This window comes from Oncorhynchus clarkii, chromosome 11, assembly GCF_045791955.1.
Source record: "Oncorhynchus clarkii lewisi isolate Uvic-CL-2024 chromosome 11, UVic_Ocla_1.0, whole genome shotgun sequence".
Lineage (NCBI taxonomy): Eukaryota > Metazoa > Chordata > Actinopteri > Salmoniformes > Salmonidae > Oncorhynchus > Oncorhynchus clarkii.
The window spans coordinates 34,001,953-34,029,815 of record NC_092157.1 but is presented as its reverse complement, the minus strand read 5'-3'; the positions used below and the strand labels follow the sequence as shown (position 1 = coordinate 34,029,815).

The window sequence follows — 27,863 nt, the reverse complement described above, 5'->3', positions numbered from 1 at the left end:
ATTTTTATAGTGTCTGATCGGGGATTCGATCTAGCAACCTTTCGGTTACTGGCCCAACGCTCTAACCACTAGGCTACCTGCCGCCCCTATTTAGTGCACTACTTTTTACCAGGGCCCATGGGGCGCTGGTCACAAGTAGTGCAATATATAGGGAAAAGGGTGCCATTTGGGATGCAAGCCTATAAGTATTCCCAACTGGAACCACATCCATTTGATCTACACAGTACAGTTCTATTTGACACGTTTCTGTTTCCCTTCTGATGCTTTAACTTGTTTCAAAAAAACTCCACAAGCTTCTCTATCACCACTGAACTCTTTATGGTTTAGCTGGTGTGAGCGTGTTATTGATTGTGAAGGGATTTTTACTATGGCAGAGTAAGTGATCCTGATAATATGGCTACACTGTAATATTATTAAAGTAATGTCAACGGAAACACTGATGAGATGGGGAACAGCCACTAGAGGGCGATATCTATCCTTTCTCTTACTACCAATTGTTTTTGTTTTTTTACCTTTATTTTAACAGGAAAGATATATTGAGACCCAAGACTCTTTTTGAAATGCGCCCTGTATAATACAACATAAATATACACATTATACAACACATATACACATATATATCAGTGGAGGCTGCTGAACGGAGAATGGCTCACAATATTGAAAACCATGTTTTTGATACCAATTTATTTACTCCATTCCAGGCATTATTATGAGCTGTTCCCCTCAGCAGCCTCCACTGATAGATATATATATATATAGATATATATAATATATATATATATAGATATATATAGATATATATAATATATAGATATATATAATATATATATAGATATATACATACAGTACCAGTCAAAACCTACTAATTCAAGGGTTTATTTTGGACTATTTTCTACATTGTAGAATAATAGTGAAGACATAAAAACTATGAAATGACGCATATGGAATCATGTAGTAACCAACAAACCAACATGCTTAATATATTTTGATTTGTTGTTAACCACAATAGTATTGAAGACATCTGCAAAAAGGCTCAAAACTCAATCAGGTTAAGGGATAGCTGAAATACAATCCAGGTCACTAACATAAAGATCACGTAAAAAAAGGCTGTTCACTGACGTTTTTAAAAGTTCCTATTTGTGATGACACAAGGCTTTGATTTTTGTACTCTCACATCTCTAGCACAAACAACTGGGCAATGGTCACTAATGTCTTGGGTGAAGACACCAGTAGAAACATATGTCTCTGGTGTATTCGTTAAAATAAGATCAATCAGAGTTGACTTTGAAGAGTTGACTTTAGTGTATAGGCTTAGTCACCAGCTGGGTTAGGTTTAGATCATTACATATGTCTTAAATTGTCTGAAGCCTGCATTTTCCAATCGTAATTGAGGTCACCCAGGATAATAACTTCTGATTCAATAAAAGAAGACAACAAACTAGTTAACTTCCCGATTGCACAATGGTTAGCTGAGAGAACACAGTAGACCCCTTTTACAGTTATGGATACATTTTTCCCCAGACAAAGGCTTAAACATAGTAGCTAAACATTTTGGGCATGGGAAATGGATTTCGGTAAAGAGAGAAAGGGAAAGTAGAATGGCCACTCCACCACCCTTCTACCCACCCTTCTATGTAATCCAGTTTAGGAAGTAAGTCTTTCACGATTTTTAATATATTTTAATTTTACCCCGTACGGGCTCGGGAGAGACGAAGGTCGAAAGTTGTGCGTCTTCCGAAACACAACCCAACCAAGCCGCACTGCTTCTTAACACAGTGCGCATCCAATCCGGAAGCCAGCCGCACCAATGTGTCGGAGGAAACACCGTGCACCTGGCGACCTTGGTTAGCGCCCGGGCCGCCACAGGAGTCGCTGGTGCGCGATGAGCCAAGGATATCCCTACCAGCCAAACCTTCCCTAACCCGGACGACGCTAGGCCAATTATGCGTCGCCCCACAGACCTCCCAGTCGCGGCCGGCTGCGACAGAGCCTGGGCGCGAACCCAGAGTCTCTGGTGGCACAGCTGGCGCTGTGATGCAGTGCCCCTGGGAGGCCCTTTGACGATTTTTAAAGTCACATGGAGTCTCCAACTCAAACAAGCTACGTTCAGTTGGCGGTTGCAGGTCTTGTCTGATGGTTGATATTGATATAGTTGGAATGGCTATACGATTGCATAGAACTGCGCCATTTGGTCTATCCCTATTTGTAATGGAGGAAGGAGTAGAAGTTGAAATGACTTTTCCAAGGTTAGCACCGTAGGGCCTGATGCCGCAAAATAGGTGGGATGAAACAATCACTGAGGTCTCTGAAGGTGGTAGCCGCCAATCTGGAAAAAGTCATTTCCCCCATATGGCGAAGAGTCAGTTAATAATCCACGCAAATAAAATAGGTTGGCGAGGAATCAGCTAAAGGTCAATCAATCCACACAGTGTGATAGTTAGTTTGATTGAATCACACAGTTTATCGGATCACAACAGTTACAGGCAGAATGCCAGAACCCAACCATAGACTAGAAATCTAGAAATCAGCCAGCACTAGGACCCACAATAGACACAACCAAGGCACAAAACTAGCCAGCATAACAACAGCAAGGAGCGACTTACTCAATGCGTTTAAATGCTGGGGCCCATCAAAACAGCAACGCGATAGAGGCCGTGTTACCAGTATGATAGCCATGAGAGAAGCACCTTGGAGGGGATGTAGTTTCCTGTATAGGCCTGCGGAAGCCGGGAGGGAGGCAAGCGCTACACTGAGCAGCGGGAGATAAAAAAAATATCTATTCAAGTAGGCTAAAACCAAGTGGAGATCAAGTTTGGCAGTAGCCCAAAAACATCCAAAGGCACAATGTCAAGTGGAAGGATGAAAACAGCAGTAGGCAGGTGTCTGCTCGGATAAGTAGGGTGCCCAGGTATATCAAAATCTTGTATGTCTCCTTAAAAAAAACTGTCCAATGTGTTAATAGCCAGATGAAACAAAGCTAAATGGAGCCAAAACAATCCACGAAAACCTTGTCAGCTAAAAACACTGATCAGAGAGAAAAAAAAGACATGCTTGCCACCATCTTGAAAAGATGCTTTGAAATGAGTTCGGCGTAGGGTGAAGCTGGAGTGGGGTGGGTTGTGGGTACACTCTGGAACGCAGAGATCCTGCAGAGTCCCTGGGGCGAGGTGGTGACCAAAAGCTTGGCTTCCTGTTTACTGTCCTGCTCTAGTGACTGTACCCTGTCCCCCGGGGACGGACGTGGAGTAACAGACATATGGACACCAGATTATTATAGGATCACACAACTGCAGACCAAAAAACTCAAATTAATTAAGTCCTGTGGACAAAAGTAGGCCCGAAGCAAGCATGATGTGATTCTATAGTGTGAACTGTGTTGTGTGGAGAGTATCACACACACAGAGAGAGGTGTACTGCACACAATAACAACAATTCCCTTGTGCTGGAAAGATAATAAGAAAATACGTTTCACACTTTTATGCCCACACTAAATTGTCACTATGAACACACCCGGTCTCCGCCCAATCCTGAGGTTCTCCTTGTGTCTAGGTAAGCCTGTTGTTTGCCCAGGCGAAGACTGGGGTTTTGTTTTGTCATGTGACGTGTATGTATGTGTCTGACAGACTAACATACTCTACATGACCAAAAGTTAATAAAGACCAAGATGTGGCCATTTTATGAAGTTTATTGTTATTTCTTCATCTCATATTTTATATACATCCTGTGAAGAGAGGGGAGAGCAATAGGTCATTCACAAAGCTTAACTCGCCTGTAAATAATAGCCAATAAAAAACTATTTTTAAACACATAATCAAACAATTTTTAAATGACATATATTTAATATGCAATTACCTAAAAAAAATATACTTCAGCATGGGAGCCCCGCCAGTTGTGTGTGTGAGCCTTTAGCTCTCACACACACACACACACACACACACACACACACACACACACACACACACACACACACACACACAGCAGTGAAAGGTGCTCCCAGACTGCGGGTCATTGTAGGGAGGGGAGGTGGAGCATTGGATTTACAAACGGGCTGACAAAAACTATGAGGAGCGCAGTACCATACCACTGGATGTCTTTCCTGGATTAATTACCACTGCCTCAGCACCTCTACATCTCCCACAGGAAGACACTGAGGGTAAGACTCAATCACCTCCTTTATTTACTTTACGTTTATTTACTTTATACACTAAGTTGAAAATGTATTATTTGAAAATAGTTACAAGTATTCCTCACTTACCTACTGTATATGATTCTAGTGAGGGCAGTAACATTCATAGAAAGACTATGACTAGGGTTGCAAAGCTACCGGTAGTTTACCAAAGTTACCGGAATCTTCTGAAATGGCAATTTATGTTAACTTTGGTCATTTATATTCAAATAACTTCCTATATAGAATACTTTACTTTTTTTTTTAAACACTGAGTGTTCAAAGGATTAAGACTGACAAAGTGAATCCAGGTGAAAGCTATGATCCCTTATTGATGTCACTTGTTAAATCCACTTCGATCAGTGTAGTTAAAGGGGAGGATTTTAAGCCTTGAGATATGGATTGTGTATGTGTGCCATTCAGAAAGTGAATGGGCAAGACAAAAGATTTAAAGTGACTTTAAACGGGGTATGGTAGTAGGTGCCAGGTGCACCGGTGTGTGTCAAGAATTGCAACACTGCTGGGTTTTTCACGCTCAACAGTTTCCCGTGTGTATGAAGAATGGCCCACCACCCAAAGGACACCCAGCCAACTTGACACAACTGGAGTCAATATGGGCCAGCATCCCTGTGTAATGCTTTTGACACCTTGTAGGGTCCATGCCCCGACAAATTGAGGCTGTTCTGAGGGGAAAAAAAACAACAACTCAATATTAGGTAGGTAGGTGTTCCTAATGTTTGGTGTACTCAGTGTATGTGTCCATATTGTCCAAACGTTTCTAGTGGATAGACCATATGGTTCAAAAGAAAATAGGCTAATTAATTAACAAGGCATCTGCAACTCTTCCAACTCTTGTATTTTTTCACAACTGCCACCAGTTTTTCCCCAAAAACATTTACAACAAAGACATATTGACATAGAAAAATAAATAAAAGTGTCAACAAAAATATATAACACCAATGGTATTCACTAAGTTGATGGTTTATATTTTGGTAATTTAGGTAATATTTAGATAATGTTTTATAGCGTTGTCATTCTATTTTACATTTTTAAAATAGTCGAATTTGATGTTTTGTATATACTGTATATTACATGTGACAGGGCCAGAGATAATAACAATACCCAAAAAGGCCACTAGATGTCATCTGATAAAATTCTATATATTCCTTGAAAGTTATCACTTTGACATTTTCCAGTAATATACCCTCCCTTTGCAACCCCAGCTATGACTCATAAGTTCCGAAGGTCAATTGTCTGAACAGTGATGGTTAGGACTATTAAAGTTCAAAGTTCTGTAGTGTGTTTATGATTGAACCGAACCTGATAATTCTCTGAAATGATGGCATATTCAGTCAGACAGAACATCTAAGCCAACAAAATTAGTTTCAGCTGGTTTTCTTATAATTTATTTATATTTTTAAAACACCTTTTGACACAAAATGCTCCTTGAGGTTTAATATCTCGTAGTTAATCAGAGATGGAATATTAATGTGTTTTTGGCCATACATCTCAGACAGAGATCTCAACCATAGGAAAGAACAGCTACAACAGCTGAATATTTGAGATATTTCGACATGAGAACAGACGTTCTGTACAAACACTGGCAGCTCTACGGTTCATTTCTCTCTCCCGCTAGCAGCAACACGTTGATGGATAATGTAATAGACCTGGAAGCCATCCTAAATACCTATGTTATTAAACTCAGGTGGCAAAGGAGACGATGCCTCACCTGTTTTGATGATCTGTTAGAGAGCACATGAATAGTAAACACATGTAATACTGTATGTAGCTAAATACTGCCCGGTGCAGTCAAACACGCACACACACACCTGCTCGTAGAAAAACTCTCCACTAGGGCTGTTACGGTGACCCTATTACCGCCACACCGTTAGTCACGATTCATGACCGCAGTCAAATTCCACTTGACAGTTTAGTCACGGTAACTAGGCTTCGCCAAGCTCTGATGCTGCTGATGCTCAATAGTAGCCTGCTGACTGCCTGGTACTCAGCACTCTATTGTCCCGCTAATACACTCTGACATCAATGCAAATGTAATTGAAAATCTAATCAAACACTTCCCGAGAGCCCATGAGCTCGTGTTGCACACCATTTCTATAGGCTAGGCAATTGCGTCAGAAAACAGAGTTTTGATGGCCTCTATTAAAAAGAGGAGGATCCCATTAGCTTTCTATAGGCTAGACCTACTATATTAATTTCTCAGCTTTCCTAATATTAAGCATATTGTTTTGCTTTACAGCAGGAGTACAGCCTGCCTGGCTAGCACGAAAATGAACCATGGGAAGTGTCCTCCATTTGCTATTTAAGTGCATAGATGACATGCATTTCTTTCCCCTGCCCCTGTTCCGAGACAGCTGCACGATAATGGTCCATTCTAAATCAAAACTAATTTCACACATACAGTGTATATTATTTAGCATATATAAAGACAATATTAAATTAAGAATAGTCTGTTGGGTGATATTAGCCTATCACTTGTGAATGATATATTATCACTTGTGAATGATGTTCAGCGTGTGCAGTAAGACAAGAAACAGCGCCTGCCTTTTTGTTGTTGTTGACTTTTTCAAATCATAGTCGCACACCTCATGTAGCCTAGCCCGTAGGCTTGCTTATATGTTTAAACTTAAAGCGGCCAAATACCTTCTTAAAATGAAGCACATCAATCCGCTTTACAACTGCTGTAGAACCTAACTGGCATACATACAGTAGGCTGCGCGTGAGTTTCAAGTTTTGTGGACGATCATTTTTACCATAAAAAAAGCACCTTTATAATAAAACATTACGGGCATAATAGCATTCGTGGTCACATGAGAACAGTGTCTTCCCGCTAATTGATTGCATTTTGGAACATTCACGCGTATAGCAGTGTGCACACTGCTGCGCTTATAATACAAAGAAACAGCATCATAGTTGATCAACATGTTAGACTAAACGTTCTGATATGTTGCATCAGCTTCATTGCGGGTGGTTATATTCATTTGCGATCTATCACATCCCACAACTGTCCCAGAGTATGTTTGGAATATTTATTTCTCGCACAGAAGGACAAGTTGACCAATGGAAGAGGTCAACTTTTGTACTATGGGGGATAGTAGATTGACATTGGCTAGTGCTTTTGCTGTTCGTTAGGCCTTCTACTCATCTTGTTGGCTGACGAAAAGTAAATGAAGACAGTTCTTCTAACATCATTAATATGCACCTCAGAATTAGATAAGAAGGATGCACACTCGTGTCCCCGATGGGTCTGTTTCACCTGTAGCCTACTTCGGAGCTGAGATGCATGTGAAAAGGACCCAATTAGGTGACAGGCATTGGCTGATAAGAATTGAGATCTCTGAGAGAGCCATGTGAGTGAGCGGTGCTTCGGAACACAGCCGGAAGAAGGGAATTATATTTATTATATTCAGCCCAAGGGCACAACGGGCACTTTGGCCGCAAAAGGAATGGCTATTTAAGGGGCCATTACGGCCACACAAGGGGGATGCCGCTGTGAAATTCGAGGCCCGGTGAGAATATTATCAGGTCTTGTCAAATTGTGAATGAGAGACTGATGAAGTGTGTGCAGCCTGTGCAAGAAACAAGGCAGAGCTCATGCCTTTCAAGGAACTTTATTTCAAACCATCATTAGAGTCACATCACATAGCCTTAGAATGTATTAAAAATGTAAACGTATAGCCCAACGTTTGTATCACAACTAAAGTTGCAAAAATAACTCCTAAATTAAGCATATAGGAGGACCTTTTTCTTCGTTAACCACAATACAGAATAGCCACATTCGCACTCCCTCTGAAATTGTTTGGAGAAATACCCTTTCTATTTTATTCACCTATATTCAATTGTATTCTTCATTCTTCAATAATGCCACGGAATTCTAAGCCAATCTTGTCTGCTAAATGCATTAGTGTACAATAGCCCACAGCTATATGGCATAGCCAGATCAGGGCCTAACATAAGGACAATCTCAGAGTAGGCTATTCTGTTCTTCATATCATGGTTCCTTAGACCTGTTTAAAATAAATAATGGGTTTATTTTGATGGTGTAGGCTATATTCATTATACTTTTTTTAATGTAGATGTTCCAAAGGTCTGCATCAGTGGCTTGAAGGCAATGCGTGGAAGCCAGAATATGCTAAACGTGTTTATGTTAATTAACGGTAAATTACCTAAGACCGGCAGTTATTTGCTTGACAATCGCCGACTGACAAAAAGTCATGACCGCCACAGCCCTACTCTCGGCCAGCGGAGTTTCATCCACACAAGTGTTCCTTTGTTAACAATAACACGTGAGAACAATCTGAAGTCAGATATTCACTCACATTGAACCCAAAACAGAGACTCTGGTATGATTTGGTCCATTTCCAGGCAGAGTAAACACAATTAGAGTCAGTATGAATGAGGAACAGCAGCAGTCCTGATGGAGTTGTCTGTCTGGGCACACCCTCACACACTGTGATCTGTAAAAACACACACAACACACGCTTCCCGCCTGACACAAATGGAGGCACGGTATATGGATCTAATCGTCAGAGCTCTGCTTTCAAGCTATCTACAGATCTACATCTACAGTAGGGGAATGCAAACCCTTTGATAATGTAACCCCCCCCCCCCCCTCTGGCTTCTACCAAATTTGTGGGGAAATTTCCCAGACACAGATTAAGCCTTGTTCTGGACTAAACAGTAAGATTATTAGATAACCTCCATTTAAAAGTGCTATTTAGTCCAGGACTAGGCTTAATCTGAGAAACCACAAAGAGTGTTTAAAGATTAGTCTTATTTTTCTGGGATAGTCACCTTGTCCAGGGGAAAGGAATTTTACAGGGTAAGGAATTTTGTTGTTGTGTTGGGTGTACTAGTGTGCAAGTGACTCCAACTGACAGGTTTTGTGAGGGAAATCAAGCTAGAGAGATTCCTAACAAGAGGGAGCTTAATGTTTGCACTCACGCAGGTATTTGCGCGCACACAAGCGCACAGGGAGTTTTTTTAGGATAAAGATTAACGGAATAGAGCTAAGCACAGGCAAAATCCTACAGGAAAACCTGGTTCAGTCTCCTTTCCAACAGACACTCGGAAACAAATATACCTTTCAGCAGGACAATAATCTAAAACACAAGGCCAAATATACACTGGAGTTGCTTATCAAGACGACATTGAATGCTCCTGGCCAAGTTACAGCTTTGACTTAAATCGGCTTAAAAGTCTATGGCAAGAGTTTAAAATGGCCGTCGAGCAATGATCGACAACCAACTTGACAGAGCTGGGAGAACTTTTAAAAGAATAAATGTGAAAATATTTTACAAACCAGGTGTGCAAAGCTGTTAGAGCCTTACCCAGACTGGAAATGGAAATGCTGCAAAAGGCGATCCTAACATGTATTGACTCAAGGGTGTTAATACTTTATGCAAATGAGATATTCCATTTTGAATTCGGGCTGTAACAACAAAATGTTGAATAAGTCAAATGGTATGAATAGTCACCATGTCAAGGGGTAAGGAATTTTGTTGTGTTGGGCGTACTTGACAAGAAGGAGCTTATTGTTTACACGCACACAGGTATGCACACGCACACAGGTATGCGCACACACACACACGCACACACCAGTGGAGGCTGCTGAGGGGGGGGCGGCTCATAAAAATGGATGGAACGGAGCAAATCAAATGGCATCAAACACCTGGCTTCCATGATATTTGATACCATTCTACTCCAACCATTAACACGAGCCCGTCCTCCCCAATTAAGGTGCCACCAACCTCCTGTGACGCGCACACACACACACTCCTCACCCTGTCAAGCATTGGCCACAAATTCTACCCAATATAAGACCCCTACGGGTCAGAAAGAGGGACAAAAAGCAGTGAGGGGGAGGAAGGATAACAAAAAAATCTATAGTTGTTGACAACTTGGATCGTCATGCTGTTATTGGCTCTAAGTGCATTACAAAACTTTTAGATGGATGGCCATTCTCTAGTTCTCTATTAATATATGTTTTCAGATAAAATACACATTTCATATTATGTGATACATTCTGTCTAAAGTATGTGAATGATAATCATTTTAACCAGCAAGCCTGGTCTATAACAGAAAATAGTGATCTTGTCAACGGGTCTCTTTGAGGTTAATACAATGCAGCAGTATAGACTAAACTGACTTGACGTCATTCCTAACATGTCATGTTCCTTTAGTCCCTTATTTCTCAGAAAACAGAGAGGATGGAGGAAGAGGACTACGACTACGACAACTCCAGCTCCAACGACAGTGACTACTACGACGACTACCACTCGGTGTGCGACAAAGCGGAGGTGCGTTCTTTCGGCCGGCTCTTCCTGCCCGTAGTCTACGCCTTGGCTCTGGTGGTGGGCGTGGCAGGCAACGCTCTGGTCGTGGTGGTGTATACGTCGCCACGGCGACTGCGGACGCTGACAGACATGTGTATCCTGAATCTTGCCGTGGCCGATTTACTCCTTCTCCTCACGCTGCCCTTCTGGGCGGCCGACGCCGTGCACGGCTGGCGGATCGGAGTGGCTGCCTGCAAGTTCACCTCCTTCCTCTATGCCACCAACTTCAGCTGCGGCATGCTGCTGCTAACCTGCGTTAGCATGGACCGCTACCTTGCACTGGTCCACAACGCTGGAGGCCGGGCCGCGAGTGGCCCGCGGGCCAGGAGACAATGGATATTAGTGTGTGTTGTGGTGTGGGCCACGGCGGTTTGCCTGGGCCTGCCTGACATGCTGTTCTCCACGGTGAAGCACTCGTCTCATCGTCTAGCCTGCGCGGCCGTCTACCCCCTTAGCATGGCTCGGCCGACCAAGGCTGCCCTGGAGCTGCTGGAGGTGCTGCTGAGCTTCCTCCTGCCGTTCCTGGTCATGGGGGTGTCTTACTGTCGGGTGGGCCTGGCGCTGGTTAGGGTCGGAGCTAATGTGTGCAGGGACAGGAGGCGGCGGGCCCTGCGGGTGCTGCTGGCCGTGGCGGCAGTGTTCCTGCTTACCCAGCTGCCCTACAACCTGGTGAAGCTGTGGCGGACGCTGGACGTCATATATGGCCTGGTGACCGACTGTGACCTCAGTAAGGGTCTGGACCGGGCTCTCCAGGTGACGGAGAGCCTGGCGGTCACACACTGCTGCTTCAACCCAATGCTCTACGCTTTCATAGGCTCCTCTTTCAGAGGACATGTCCTCAGGGTCGTCAAGCGCCTCGGACAGCGCCTCGGGGGGAGGTGGTGCGGTGGTCACTACGGCAATGAGGAGCGGGCGTTGGAGATCTCGCTAAATACACACACCCCCGCCAGGCAAACACACTCACACTCTGTCTCGGAGGACGAGGACACCAGCACCTTCACCATCTAACATGTCTAAAAACTCTGAACTCTCATTATGGTGAGAGTGGCTCATTACGGATCGTGGTGACCGACAGGGCAAATGCACAACACTTCTATTGACTTTTCTGAAAATACTTAAAGGGGCAATCTGGGATTCAAAAAAACAACACAGCAGTCAAACAAGCTTATATTTGGGGTTCTGTTGGGGTAAAGCTCATGAGGCATTTATAAGTTACATTATTCACAAATAAATGGCTATATCATTCATTTAAAAGGTCCAAAAATGAATGTACCAATCACAGATGTCCCCCCCTTTTTAAAGCAGTTGCTCTATACCAGCATTTCGAAAAGCCTTTGCTATACATATATAACTGTTAAGTAACTTAGACATCAAGATAAATATGAAATTTGTCTAAGTAAATAATATATAACATCTAGTCAATCTTTAGTATAGCAGAATCTTGTGTAAATAAAATACGTTGTTATGTGTTCCCCCCCACTATTTCTCATATATGAAAACATCAAATAAATCTAAAAATGAGAAGGAACGGCTCCCTCAAGCTAAATCTCTTGTGTTATTACTCATCCTCCATTCAACCTCACACAGCCATGGTGCCTGCAGATAGGAAGCATATGATTTCAATGTATTATGTGGCTTTGGGAGAGAAGAAAGCAGGCAGTCTGATTGCACAGCGGGTTGCCAGTGAGAAAAGGCTGGAGAGATCCGCCAAATAAAGACAGAGAAGTTGACAGGGAGTGTGTGTGTGTGTGTGTGTGTGTGTGTGTGTGTGTGTGTGTGAGAGTGAGAGTGAGGGCGAGGTAGAGAGAGGTAGAGAGAGTGAGGGTGAGAGGGCTTCCATCCGGCCATCACACAGGCAGGAAGACCGTACACAAACAGCAGGCTTCTTCTTTAAGGGTTCAGTCTCCAAAGGCACCCAAAAGTAGTGCACTATATAGGGGAAAGGGTGCCATTTGGGACACATTACCCATGAAGAGGATTCCAGCATTAAAATGACCCTGCCTGTCCTCTCATGTTTCCCCCCATTTAAATAATCTGGGCTTAGAAGTGCAATAGAAGTTGTTGAGTGCAATGCATCGAACAGGGGTGAACCATTTCGGTATGGCCATTTATCCTCTTCCTTAAAACTCCTCTTCAACTTTTATATTAAACCCTTTGAAATCGATAAGGCACATCACATCACATTTAACTCCAGCGGGCTCAAAACTCCTTTGACAAAATGGTGGATTTAATTTATTATTATGATTTTTTTTTTTAAGCAAATGTATCCCATGAATAACAAAGTCGGGCCCCCCAAAGCATAGTCAGATGCATTGTATGGTGTGGAGAGTTAAACAGTGTCTTATTGAAAACCTTTACACCACCACAGGAATGATTCAGAGGATCTTCTAAAAGCGGAAAAACTCCTCAGAACCCGGAGCCACCAGAGATAGAGCTACAGTAATATCCTCAGTGTTAACCTCCTATTCTCTTACAGGATCTGTATGTCAGACTGTTCTCTCTGCTACTGCACGGCAAGCGGTACCGGAGCGCCAAGTCTAGGTCCAAACGGTTCCTTAACAGCTTCTACCCCCAAGCCATAAGACCGCTGAACAATTAATCAAACGGCTAGCCAGACTATTTACACTTTCACTTTAGTTTATTCACTAAATATTTTTCTTAACTACATTTCTTAAACTGGATTGTTGGTGAAGGGCTTGTAAGTAAGCATTTCAATGGTAAAGTCTACACCGGTTGTATTCAGCGCATGTGACAAATTAAAATGTGAATTGATATCCTCTCCCCTGTGATGACTGGGTGTGTGCCCATGGCACAGGCCCTGTGTTGGTATTCGGCCATGATTACTACAAGTTTAGATAGCTGGCTAGACTACCAATCTAAAAATTGTTAGCTGACATGGCTAATTGAGTGACTGTCAGTGACTGTCATAGCAAGAGAAGAACTGCTGATGGGCAAACCAATTTCGAAATTGCACCTGTTGTATTGTACTATTCTTACTCACAATAGTAAGTTGAAACCCAGACGGAGTTCCCCCATCAAAACAAAAAATGAATTATTATAATTGTAATTTCATATGCCACAAAGGCCTGGAACCGACCCCGCATGAGGGACTTCAAGCTGAACGCTGGCTAGAGACTAGATGATTTTTGGCCTGTCTACAGACTCCCAGTGATCACGTCTTACAACAATTCCGAAGGTGCCTGTTCAACCGATAATCGATCCACTCTGAGGTAGTGTAAGCCTCATACTGATAACCAGCTCAGTACGATTTGGCTTGACTGACTAGTTAAAATGTGAGAGGTTCTCCAAAATGAAGATTGAAAAACATTTAAGGGTGTGTCAGGTCAGCAAGAGTGACAGACTACTACACCCTAAACCACATGTGTCAAACACAAGGCCCACGGGGCCGAATCCCGCCAACGACGCATTTCTATCCAGCCTGCGCAATGATTTGGGTTGTTAATTCATTTTGGTCCACTTCAATACCGCCAGCCATACGGGTCATTCTACTAAAATGTTGGCTTTCCTGTCCCGACCTTATTCACCAGGAAACACACTTAAAAGTGTGAGATAATGACACCCCAAAATGTTTTCATTTAATTTAATTTTTTAAATTTAATTTAAGTGTTTTATTATTAAATCAAACATATGTAAGACAGTTATTATTGCAAACAATTGTTTATATATTGTCGAGCACGGTCAGTACCATGAAATTAGCTTGTCCCTCAGGTCAGGAGTCATGGTTCAATGACATATTTTGAGTTTTAAAATATACATCTTTCTCCCTCTTTAAATGTCATAATACAAAGTAATATAGTTATTTAGTGGACTACTTAAAAAAAAACTAAAATATCAAGTAAATATTACAAATTATTTACAAGTAATAGCTGTCCCTCAATTTCATATCACTGGTGTTAAAATGTATAAAAACCACCATGCAACATCCTTGTCATATTCTTCCTGGGTCAAAGGTTTATTGGAGACGGGACTGTTTTGAAAAGCACATGGTGAGTGTGCACTCTCTTCATATGTTAACAATTTGATGATTAACTTGGTAATTTAATGCGAGGACTTAAGATGTGTCACTAGTGTTATACAGTTTATAGTTAGGGGAAAGGAAATTGGATTAAAGTTATTGATAAAATTGCACGATTAAGGGATTTATTTACAATTTAAGAAGTGTGGTTTGAGCAAGTGGCCACCATCTTAGATATTAGTGTGTAACCCTAACCTGGCATCTAAGGAGCATTAATGAATCCTATGATTGCTGATTAGAGGTATTAGTGATATTTACCCCGGAGTTCTTCAATGTGGCAGATAGTTTGGTCCTAAAGGGTTACTTCACTTGAATTATTTAACATACTATGTATAGTCAGTGTTTCTACCTCAGAACTGCAGCTCAATTTGTTGAACATCCAAAATATCAGAAAATAAAGCTCAAGCACCAAGGAGATAAGATTGCAATGTATGTAACACACAAATGCTTAGGTTATTTACAAAAAACTAAATGTACAAAAAAACACTGCAATTTGACATACCAGGTATCAAGTAGAAATGGACATGAAAATGTCAAATAAATTTGGTGCCCATCAATATTAAACTTACAGTATCATATCTCTGTTCATATATATTATTTTAACTAATAGCAAAGACATTTTTTGGAATTGGCCTAATCAAGACCAAATTAAATCTGTGTGACATGATACCCTTTGGATTGATCATTTTAGAATGTCAGTGTACAAGTTAGTACACAGTGCAGGTTTTAAATCATGACCAGAGGGACCGCCTGAGTGCCAAATTATCCCTGGTAGATTTAAAAACAGCATAATTCTGTGGTTCAATGTTTCACAAACTCATCCTTGTTGAGGGAGCGTGCCCCCCTCGACTCAACACTGAGAATTCCGAGGTGACTTAACCTGTCATCAACCATTGTTGTTTTAAAGATGAGAAACTTCTCTCGCAAGAAGCACTGCTGACTGGTGTAACAGCAGAAATCTTACGAAGTCAAAATAGCTCATGGAAGACTTATGCAAATTATGGTGGAAAATAAGTATTTGGTCAATAACAAAAGTTTCTCAATACTCTTGTTATATACCCTTTGTTGGCAATGACAGAGGTCAAACGTTTTCTGTAAGTCTTCACAAGGTTTTCACACACTGTTGCTGGTATTTTGGCCCATTCCTGCATGCAGATCTCCTCTAGAGCAGTGATGTTTTGGGGCTGTTGCTGGGCAACACGGACTTTCAACTCCCTGCAAAGATTTTCTATGGGGTTGAGATCTGGAGACTGGCTAGGCCACTCCAGGACCTTGAAATGCTTCTTACGAAGCCACTCCTTCGTTGCCCGGGCGGTGTGTTTGGGATCATTGTCATGCTGAAAGACCCAGCCACGTTTCATCTTCAATGCCCTTGCTGATGGAAGGAGGTTTTCACTCAAAATATCACGATACATGGCCCCATTCATTCTTTCCTTTACACGGATCAGTCGTCCTGGTCCCTTTGCAGAAAAACAGCCCCAAAGCATGATGTTTCCACCCCCATGCTTCACAGTAGGTATGGTGTTCTTTGGATGCAACTCAGCATTCTTTGTCCTCCAAACACGACGAGTTGAGTTACCAAAAAGTTATATTTTGGTTTCATCTGACCATATGACATTCTCCCAATCTTCTTCTGGATCATCCAAATGCTCTCTAGCAAACTTCAGACGGACCTGGACATGTACTGGCTTAAGCAGGGGGACACGTCTGGCACTGCAGGATTTGAGTCCCTGGCGGCATAGTGTGTTACTGATGGTAGGCTTTGTTACTTTGGTCCCAGCTCTCTGCAGGTCATTCACTAGGTCCCCGTGCTGTTCTGGGATTTTTGCTCACCGTTCTTGTGATAATTTTGACCCCACGGGGTGAGATCTTGCGTGGAGCCCCAGATCGAGGGAGATTATCAGGGGTCTTGTATGTCTTCCATTTCCTAATAATTGCTCCCACAGTTGATTTCTTCAAACCAAGCTGCTTACCTATTGCAGATTCAGTCTTTTCAGCCTGGTGCAGGTCTACAATTTTGTTTCTGTTGTCCTTTGACAGGTCTTTGGTCTTGGCCATAGTCGAGTTTGTATTGTGACTGTTTGAGGTTGTGGACAGGTGTCTTTTATACTGATAACAAGTTCAAACAGGTGTCATTAATACAGGTAACAAGTGGAGGACAGAGGAGCCTCTTAAAGAAGAAGTTACAGGTCTGTGAGAGCCAGAAATTTGCTTGTTTGTAGGTGACCAAATACTTATTTCCCACCATAATTTGCAAATAAATTCATAAAAAATCCTAATGTGATTTTCTGGATTTTTTTTCTCATTTTGTTTGTCATAGTTGAAGTGTACCTATGATAAATTACAGGCCTCTCATCTTTTTAAGAGGGAGAACTTGCACTGACTAAATACTTTTTTGCCCCACTGTACACACCCCAACCAGAAGCCATGGATTACAGGCAACATTCGCACTGAGCTAAAGGCTAGAGCTGCCGCTTTCAAGGTGAGGAACTCTAACCTGGAAGCTTACAAGAAATCCTGCATACCCATCGATGAACCATCAAACAGGCAAAGCGTCAATACAGGGCTAAGATTGAATCATACTACACCGGCTCCGACGCTCGTTTTATGTGGCAGAGCTGAGACTACAAAGGGAAGTACAGCTGCGAGCTGCCCAGTGACATGACAAGCTAAATCACTTATATGCTCACTTTGAGGCAAGCAACACTGAGGCATACATGAGAACATCAGCTGTTCCAGACGACTGTGTGATCACGCTCTCTGTAGCCGTTGTGAGTAAGACCTTTAAACAGGTCAACATACACAAGGCTGCGGGGCCAGACGGATTACCAGGACCTGTGCTCAGTGCATGTGCTGACCAACTGGCAGGTGTCTCCACTGACATTTTCAACATGTCCCTGATTGAAACCGTAATACCAACATGTTTCAAGCAGACCACCATAGTCCCTGTGCCCAAGAACACAAAGGCAACCTGCCTAAATGACTACAGACCTGTAGCACTTACGTCCGTAGCCATGAAGTGCTTTGAAAGGTTGGTAATGGCTCACATAAACACCATTATCCCAGAAACCCTAGACCCACTCCAATTAGCAACACATCTGCCACACTGACCCTTAACACTGGAGCTCCACAAGGGTGCGTGCTCAGTCCCCTCCTGTACTCCCTGTTCACCCAAGACTGCATAGCCAGGCACGACTCCAACACCATCATTAAGTTGCAGACAACAGTGGTAGGCCTGATCACCGACAACGACGAGACAGCCTATAGGGAGGAGGTCAGAGACTTGGCCGGGTGGTGCCAGAATAACAACCTATCCCTCAACGTAACCAAGACTAAGGAGAGGATTGTGGACTACAGGAAAAGGAGGACCGAGCACGCCCCATTCTCATCGACGGGGCTGTAGTGGAGCAGTTTGAGAGCTTCAAATTCCTTGGTGTCCATATTCCCCCTTAGGAGACTGAAAAGATTTGGCATGGGTCCTCAGATCCTCAAAAACTTTCTACAGCTGCACCATCTACACCAGGCGGTGTCAGAGGGAGGCCCTAAAAATTGTCAAAGACCCCAGCCACCCCAGTCATAGACTGCTCCCTACTACCGCATGGCAAGCGGGACCGGAGTGCCAAGTCTAGGACAAAAAGGCTTCTCAACAGTTTTTACCCTCAAGCCATAAGACTCCTGAACAGGTAATCAAATGGCTACCCGAACTATTTGCATTGTGTGCCCCCCAACACCCCTTTTTTACGCTGCTGCTACTACTACTCTCTGTTTTATCATATATGCATAGTCACTTTAACTATACATTCATGTACATACTACCTAAATTGGTCCGACCAACCATTGCTCCCACACATTGGCTGACCGGGCTATCTGCATTGTGTCCCACCCACCACCCACCAACCCCTCTTTTACGCTACTGCTACTCTCTGTTCATATATGCATAGTCATTTTAACCATATCTACCTGTACATACTACCTCAATCAGCCTGACTAACCGTCTGTATGTAGCCTCGCTACTTTTATAGCCTCGCTACTGTATATAGCCTGTCTTTTTACTGTTTTATTTCTTTACTTACCCATTGTTCACCTAACACCTTTTTTGCACTATTGGTTAGAGCCTGTAGGTAAGCATTTCACTGTAAGGTCTACTACACCTGTTGTATTCGGAGCACATGACAAATACTTTGATTTGATTTTACAGACAACAAATCTGTTGTTTTATGAAAGACACACTTTAGTCAATAAGCTTTATCTTTTGGTCTAAATCTTTGACCAATAACCCTCATTTTATTGTGCATATTAAAATCAACCCTTTTATTAAATCTGAAATTATTTGTAATTAAAAAGATTAATAATAAATTGATCAAATTTGTTTGAAATAATCTTATGTTTGTCATTGGTGTTACATTGCATCTCTGATATTACTGTACTGTTCTGGCATAAGAGTTGCCCAATTTAATTGTATATGGTTTTTGTATCTACATAACTGTAGCTACACTCATTAGTAAACATTTTAAGGATATGATCATTAAATTTTGATGAATCAACCTCAATTATTTATAATGTTACAAAAAAAAGAATAGCATAAATGGAAAAATGTCAGACAATAAAACTTTACACATGCATGTTTAATGTAAATTATTACTAATCCAAACAATTTCTTAGTATTATCATTAACCCTTTGTCTTTAATTATAATCTCAGCAAAAAAAATAAACTTGCCTTTTTCAGGACCTTGTCTTTCAAAGACAATTCGTAAAAATCCACAGATCTTCATTGTAAAGGGTTTAAAACACTGTTTCCCATGCTTGTTCAACGAACCATTAACAATTCATGAACATGCACTCGTGGAACGGTTGTTAAGACACTGACAGCTTACAGATGGTAAGCAATAAAGGTCAACGTTATGAAAACTTAGGACACTAAAGAGGCCTTTCTACTGACTCTGAAAAACATTAAAATATTTCCAGGGTCCCTGCTCATCTGCGTGAACGTGCCTTAGTCATGCTGCAAGGAGGCATGAGGACTGCAGATGTGGCCAGGGCAATAAATTGCAATGTCTGTACTGTGAGACGCCTAAGACAGCGCTACTGGTAGACAGGACAGACAGCTGATCGTCCTCGCAGTGACAGACCACGTGTAACAACACCTGCGCAGGATCGGTACATCCGAACATCACACCTGCAGGACAGGTAGAAGATGGCAACAACAACTCCCCGAGTTACACCAGGAACGCACAATCCCTCCATCAGTGCTCAGACAATAGGCTGAGAGAGGCTGGACTGCGGGCTTGTAGGCCTGTTATAAGGAAGGTCCTCACCAGACATCACTGGCAACAACTTCGCCTATGGGCACAAACCCACCGTCGCTGGACCAGACAGGACTGGCAGAAAGTGCTCTTTACTGACAAATCGCGGTTTTGTCTCACCAGAGGTGATGGTCGGATTTGCGTTTATCGTCGAAGGAATGAGCGTTACACCGAGGCCTGCACTCTGGAGCGGGATCGATTTGGAGGGTCCGTCATGGTCTGGGGCGGTGTGTCACAGCATCATCGGACTGAGCTTGTTGTCATTGCAGGCAATCTGAATGCTGTGCGTTACAGGAAAGACATCCTCCTCCCTCACGTGGTAGCCTTCCTGCAGGCTAATCCTGACATGACCCTCCAGCATGACAATGCCACCAGCCATACTGCTCATTCTGTGCGTGATTTCCTGCAAGACAGGAACATCAGTGTTCTGCCATGGCCAGCGAAGAGCCCGGATCTCAATCCCACTGAGCACGTCTGGGACCTGTTGGATCGGAAGGTGAGGGATAGGGCCATTCCCCCCAGAAATGTCCCGGAACATGCAGGTGCCTTGGTGGAAGAGTGTGGTAACATCTCACAGCAAGAACTGGCAAATCTGGTGCAGTCCATGAGGAGGAGATGCACTGCAGTACTTAATGCAGCTGGTGGCCACACCAGATACTGACTGTTACTTTGGATTTTGACCCCCCCCCCTTTGTTCAGGGACACATTATTCAATTTCTGTTAGTCACATGTCTGTGGAACTTGTTCAGTTTATGTCTAGGTTGTTGAATCTTGTGTTCATACAAATACTTACACGTTAAATTTGCTGAAAATAAACGCAGTTGATAGTGAGAGGACGTTTCTTTTTTTGAGTTTATATGCAAATTAAAGACTGAAATTACATTCTAGCCTGAATTGTCATCTAAAATATAGGTAACACCAGTGACAAAGGCACCACAAGCATTTTTTAAATGTAATATTGTAAAAAAATAAAAATATGTTAAGCTGTCTAGTTATGTTGATTTATAATGTTAAGAGGTTAACTATTCTCATTATAAATTTAGATTTTTTTTTTACAATTAGTAAAAGTTGGCTGTTCAAAAAGCCACCATTTTCATATGCTGCATTACAAGTCACAGAAAGCACTGCCAAAGTGCTGCTTGCCAAACGGCAGTGCATTGCCACACACACCTCCTCCCATACCCCACCCCCACCACCACACACAAACACACACACAAGCCAGACAGTGCGCTGTATCATATCATCACTAATGGCACTGACCAAATCTTCTACCAGCCTGAAAGTTTAAAGGTGTTGTAGGCTCAACTGTAGCCTACAACGAGTTAACTTTCAGTCTGGTAGAAAATTCGGTCAGTGCCATTGTCCATGCTAAGTTTCGGTTCCAACGGGACATGACTGTAGCCTAAAGAAAATGTAATATTGGTTGTCAAAAAATGATAAAGTATTCACACGCAGGGTACAGTATACATTACTACTAAAGGACAATAGGACACACAAGCGAGTATAAATGCGACAACATTTTTTTCTTCTTCTTCTGAAATTAGCCAATTTGCTCTGCTTTCGTGTGTTCAGTTTACAGCGCGCAGCGGAGGGAAAGTGTTCAATATGGCCAGAACGCTGATTCAGTTTGACACCTCTGCCCTAAACCGTCCAGTGTGGTTAGTGTGTAGGTAAACAAGCAGACGTTATCTATCCATCTATACTGTATTTATCTATACATACATATACTGTATCTATCCATACTGTATCTATCTATACATATCTATACTGTATCTACCTATTCATATTTACGCTGTACATTATTCACTAAGATCAACCTCTCCTTTTCAGACCAACCTGTCTTTCTTCATCCATCACTTTATCCTTCGTTATTCTACGTTCTCTCGTTATCGGCTGGCATTGCTTTCTACTTTGCTCCCTACTGTCACGTCTCTACTCTATCCATCTCATGAAAAGGCCTACAAGTACAATACAAGCCAGGATAACAAGCAAAACCAATCAGGCTCTTCAGTGGCATTAAAGTATCCTTTTCTAAGCTGAGCTAAATTGTCGATTCCCAAGAGATTTAACCAAAGAGCTTAACCAATTCCACATCCTCTGATAGTGAGCCAGAGGGAAACGACCAAACAGCCATTCTACTGTACACCACAGTTATTATTCATAATATCCCATCATAGGACCCATGTTTCAATGAACACAGAGTCAGCCTAGGTATGAGCAGATATCAACTAGTCTTGCATGGAGTCGAGGAGTCCAGATGGTTGACATCTGGGTCTGCTTGTAATGCCGGGGTCACTATGGCCTCCAGATAAGAGGCTCACCATGGGTCTGGGAGTCATTGGAGTAAATTACCACACTCCTGGAAGTGTGTTACAGCTAAAACTACATCACCACACACACACACACACACACACACACAGAGTAAAGGGCTGTAGTCGTCACGGTCACACAGCTCTGAAATGTACCCCAAAGCAACAAATTTTAAAGAGAAGGAAAAAGGAGATCAAGGGCAGAATAGAAGAAAAAAAAGTACAGCAAAAAGTCCAGATTCCTCTGTAAAGAGAAGGTAGATTTACATGAGTCCAGGGTCAAATCAGGTCATTTCTAGTGGCACTGTTGCAGTCATGATAGACAAGAGATGATAGACAAGAGACAAGACAAACCACAACTGTCCCATTTGGAAACAGTGTCGATTACTCAAATCAAACGCAGCATGGAAACGAGCTGTTTTTCTCGTTAAACATCTCCTATGGATATAAGTGGGAGAAAACAAATGCTGGAGTTATCTCTATATAAGTTGTAGGCCTATATCTGGACATTATTATGATGCAAATATAATTTTGAATCCTATAAGAAGAAGTGGTGACAAACTCTATAGACACTGAATGTACAAAACATTAAGAACACCTTCCTAATTGAGTTGCACACCCATTTGCTCTTAGAACAACCTCAATTTGTCAGGGCATGGATTCTACAGTGTCATTGCGTTCCACAGGGATGCTGGTTCTATGTTGACTCCAATGCTTCCCACAGTTATGTGGATGTCCTTTGTGTGGTGGTAGGCCATCATTGTCAATATACGCTCCCAATAATTTAAGGGGTAAGGATACAGTGATGGCGAAAATAGTGTTACGTAGGACATCAGTTACTTCATCTACTGGGACAGCGTCATCCTCAAACAAGGCGGAACCGAGGAGGACGTTAAGGTCAGAATACAAAAAGAAAGAGTAACCTCCCTTACATGCTGACCAGATCGGACACGCCGCGTGCGCGAGCATCGCAAAATACATTTTGAAATCCATGTTATTCAATTATTGCACCCACACTGCTCACGAGTGTCTGCGACGCCAAGGGCTAAAATAGAACTCATTCCTATTTCTGAAGCAGATCGCGCTGCAAGTCCTGGCTCTCCCATCTCCTCATTGGTTTATAGAAGCAGGTACCCACGTGCCATCTCCACATTGGTTATACCCCTTGTGAGTGATTGAAAGACGAACTTTGTTGCCGGTTGTCGTGAAAATACAATGAATGTTTAGATGGATCGTCATATAAAGTACAAAGATGAAAAAGCCTGGAAGGAGGAGAGATGACTAGAAACGATTCGGTTGGCCGTTTTATGTGTGGATTAATTGTCGGAGTAGAGGTCCTTGTGCATTTCAGGTAAAATAACTCAATGTTTATATCCCAGGACAAATTAGCTAGCAACAGCAAGCTAGCTAAATAGGACAAATTAATGTTAGCTAGCAGGTGCAAGCTAACTAGCTAAATTGCCATACATGTTTAATGCTTTTCGACCTGTCCCCAAATTAATGTAATTGGTTCAGAGTTTTGTTTTGATATTTTAACCTGCGCATCGTGATCGCGTTTGGTGTGGGGGGGGCAAAATACATTTATGCACGATAGCGCACGATGGCGCACGCTCACAGTCGGTTTGGGTTCCGTGTTAGAAACATCCGGAGCTACAAGAAAAGAAAAAAAACACCCAAAAATATAATTTCAACACTGACGTTAACTCAGTGCTGCTGTGTGGCCCAGAAATATGGAGGACAACAAAAACCACAATAACAACTCAGACCTTCATAAACAAGTGTCTGCGATGCATCCTTAACATCAGGTGGAAACGCCGGCAAGAAAGAGGCAGGATGTCACTTATACTCCCTCTCCGGCCTCTAGGTCATCAGGCTGCTGATTAGCCCGCACACCTGTCACCATCGTCAAGCGCACCAGTGCCTCATGACACTCACCTGGACTCCATCACCTCCTTGATTATCTTCACTACATCTGTCACTCTCCTTGGTTCCTTCATCAGGTGTTATGGACTCTGTTTCATGTTGGTGCGTGTTTCATGTTTATTGTCTTGTTTATTTATTTAAAAAACTCACTCCCTGTACTTACTTCCCGACTCCAGTTGTTACACAGGAGAGCGAGCTTCCTGGTGAGACTAAAGCGAAGGGAAAACCAGCAACTACTTCCCGCCATTCTATTGGCCAATAGGAAAGTCACTTGATAATAAGATGGATGACCTCATATCCTGGATTTGCTATCAACAGGGCTCTCATAAGTTCAAAATTCCTCATTTTTCTGAAACATGGCTTTCGGACAAGATACTCAACATGGCTATCCAACTCGATTGATTCTCCATTCACCGAGTAGACAGGACATTGGATTCAGGGAAATCCAGATGGGGAGGGGTGTATGTGTATATATATCTTCATCAACACCAAATGGTGTGCAAGACGCTAGCGCAGTGGAAGTCTCAACCTATTGTTCACCTGTCTTGGAATATCTGATGATCAAATGCTGACCCTTCTACCACCCAAGGAAGTTGTCATCTGTTATTCTGACTGCTGTATATATTCTGCCTCAGGACAACAACAACAACAACAACAACATAAACTGTACAAGGCTATAAACAAGCAGGAGAACATGTACCCTTTTCTTGTTGCCAGTGATTTTAATGCCGAGCCACTAAGACACGTAATACTCAACTTCTATCAACACGTCTCTTTCGCCACTAGGGATGATAAAGACCACTGTTACTCAACCCACAAGCAAGCATACAAAGCCCCCCGCCCCCTTTCAGCAAATCAGATCATGACTCTATACTCCTGCTTCCTGTTTCCTGTTCAGAAACAAAATCTTAAAACAGGAAGTACCAGTGGTACGTTCCGTTAAAAGAAACGTCTACCGAGGCGGACGCTTTGCCGCAGGACTGCTTTGCTAGCGCTGACTGGAAAATGCTGACATCACAGGGCTGTCGCAGGCAACCCGTGGCTACGGCTGAGGACATGAACAAGTCCCGCTATGATGTCAGCAGGGGCATCAAAAGGACAATAGTGGAATCCCATGTGGCAGGGCCTACAGTACATTGCAGAGTACAAAGGAAGACATGAAGACAACGCTGCCTCTCTATAAAACAAACTCAATGCCTTTTATGCACACTTCAGGAAAAAAACGGAGGTTTTTAAACGGGTCAACACTCCTAAGGCCACAGGGTCAGATGGTATTCCTGGGGTTTGTCTTCATAGCATGTAATAGTGATCTTGAAAATGATCTACCCATTTCCAAGCTCCCTTGCGAAAATACTAGAATTATTGGTCAACAAATAGCTGTTATTTTCAATCTGTAAATGTTATTCGTAATGTTAATCTGGAGTCAGACCAAAACATAGCACCACTACGGCTACCATGCTAGTTGTAAATGAAATTACAAATACCTTAGATCAGTGGTTCCCAAACTTTTTATAGTCCAGTACCCCTTCAAACATTCAACCTCCAGCTGCCTACCCCCTCTAGCACCAGGGTCAGCGCACTCGGTTGTTTTTTGCCATCATTGTAAGCCTGCCACACACACACTGTACGATACATTTATTAAACATAAAAATGAATGAGTTTTTGTCACAACCAGGGCACAAATAATAATATATTAATAATCAATCATTTTGTTCTTTATTTAACCATATTATATATAAAACCTTATTTGTTCATCAAAAATTGTGAATAACTCACCACAGGTTAATGAAAAGGGTGTGCTTGAAAGATTGCACATAACTCACAGTCTGTGCCTGTATTTATTTTTCATGCTAGTAAGGGCCGAGAATCCACTCCCACATAGGTACATGGTTGCAAAGGGCATCAGTGTCTTCACAGGATACTCTGAGCGCAGCCCAATCCAGAAATCTGGCAGTGGCTTCTGATTAAATTAAATTGATCATATTTGACATTGTCTGTAAGCTTGTTCATTTGCACACAAAAAAATCATACAATGATGGAAAGACCTGTGTGTTTTCCTTGTTAATGCAGACAGAAAAGAGCTCCAACTTCTTAATCATATATTCAATGTGCGGGACAAAATTGAGGCTAGTTGCAGAGAGTCCATGTAATCCTAGATTCAGATCATTCAGGCGAGAAAAAAGACCACCCAGAGAGGCCAGTCGTGTGAGAAACTCGTCATCATGCAAGCGGTCAGACAAGTGAAAATGATGGTCAGTGAAGAACTTTAAGCTCATCTCTCAATTTTAAAAAATACATGAGAGTTCAGGGGCCTCGCTTTAACATAGTTAACCATTTTCACTGTAGTGTCCAAAACGTCTTTCAAGCTGTCAGGCATTCGCTTGGCAGCACGAGCCTCTCGTGGATGCTGTAGTGTACCCAAGTCGCGTCAGGAGCAACTGCTTGCATGCGGGTTACCACTCCACTATGTCTCCCTGTCATGGCTTTTGAGCCATCAGTACAGATACCAACATGAGCAGCAGATACTTTTGTCTACATACGGACCCTTAGTGGAATTCCCGTGAGAGGTTAATGTGATTGGATGTTAATTATTTGAGATATGACATTGTGTTGTTATTTCGCTGAACACTAGATGGCTAAATTCTATTTTTGGCAGTGAAACGAAGCTACTCAGGCGAGGGGAAAAAAACTCACCCAAATGTATAGCTCCGTTGGAAAATAGAAATGGACTGTCTGAAAATGTGAAGATTTCCCCCCCCCCCCCCCCCCCCCCCCCCCCAAAAAAAGTAAAAATGTAAAAAAAAAAAAAAAATGTGAATCACAATTTTATTTGGCGTACCCCCGACAGCATTGCGCGTACCCCAGTTTGGGAATATCTGCCTTGAATGAAATAAATAATTGTGCTGATGATGGTTTCATAATTATCTCAATGCCGGAACTCAGGCCATCAAGGTAGATGGGTTCAAATCTGAGTTCCTTGAAATACATAAAGTGGTGCCCCAAGATACGATACTCAGCCCACTACTGTTTACAATTGATATAAATAACAATGTTAACAATGTAATGTTTTTAGATCTAAAGTTAGTGTTAAGTGCAAACAAAACATAACGCATGCTTTTTTTCCAGGTCCCATTACCCAGATTTACATTACATGTCTAATGACTACTTAGAACAGTACACAAATGGAGAGAGTTCCTTCCTACAAATATCTTTGTGTCTGGCTTGATGACAAACTGTCTTTTAAAAAACATGTCACTGAGCTGGTGAAGAAGTTGAAGTTCAAGGTTGGTATCTTTTACGGAACCAAAGCATGTCTGACTTTTGTTAATAGGAAGGAAATTGTCCAGGCCACTTTTATGTCTACTATAGATTATGGGGATATTATCTATATGCATGCTACATCATCTACACTTAAACCACTAGATACTGTTTTCCATTGTGTCCTTAGGTTGATTACTGGGGATGGTTATAGAACTCACCATTGTGTTTTGGATCAAAAAAGTGGGTTGGGCCTCTTTGTATGTAAGGAGAGAGCAGCATTTTATTGTGTTTATCTACAAAGCATTCATGCAGAAACTTTCTATGTATCTATCATCATTAATTCAATTTAGACTGACAAATGACCAAAGCTGGTCTCAGGCTTGGAGAACACTGGAGGCCCCTTCAGTCTCCACAGTTGAGTAAAGTTGATTTTAGTTTTTTTTGTTGTGCCCTTCATGTGGAACAACTTCCAGTTCTGGCCCCCCTTGGTCAGTTCAGAGTTATGATCAGAG

At 42.3% G+C, this 27,863-nt stretch overlaps 2 protein-coding genes across 2 annotated transcripts in view; one reads left to right on the top strand and one right to left on the bottom strand.

The window, feature by feature from the left end:
- LOC139420451 (acyl-CoA dehydrogenase family, member 11) overlaps nucleotides 1-27,863 on the bottom strand; it is a 58,916-nt gene that overhangs the window by 12,301 nt on the left and 18,752 nt on the right. The gene's annotated exons all lie outside the window — the stretch shown is intronic.
- On the top strand, nucleotides 4,089-11,733 carry LOC139420453 (atypical chemokine receptor 4-like). Its single transcript, XM_071170616.1, has 2 exons — nucleotides 4,089-4,153; nucleotides 10,366-11,733. The coding sequence occupies exon 2, from the start codon at nucleotides 10,393-10,395 to the stop codon at nucleotides 11,524-11,526; it is 1,134 nt and encodes a 377-aa protein (XP_071026717.1). The 5' UTR covers nucleotides 4,089-4,153; nucleotides 10,366-10,392; the 3' UTR covers nucleotides 11,527-11,733.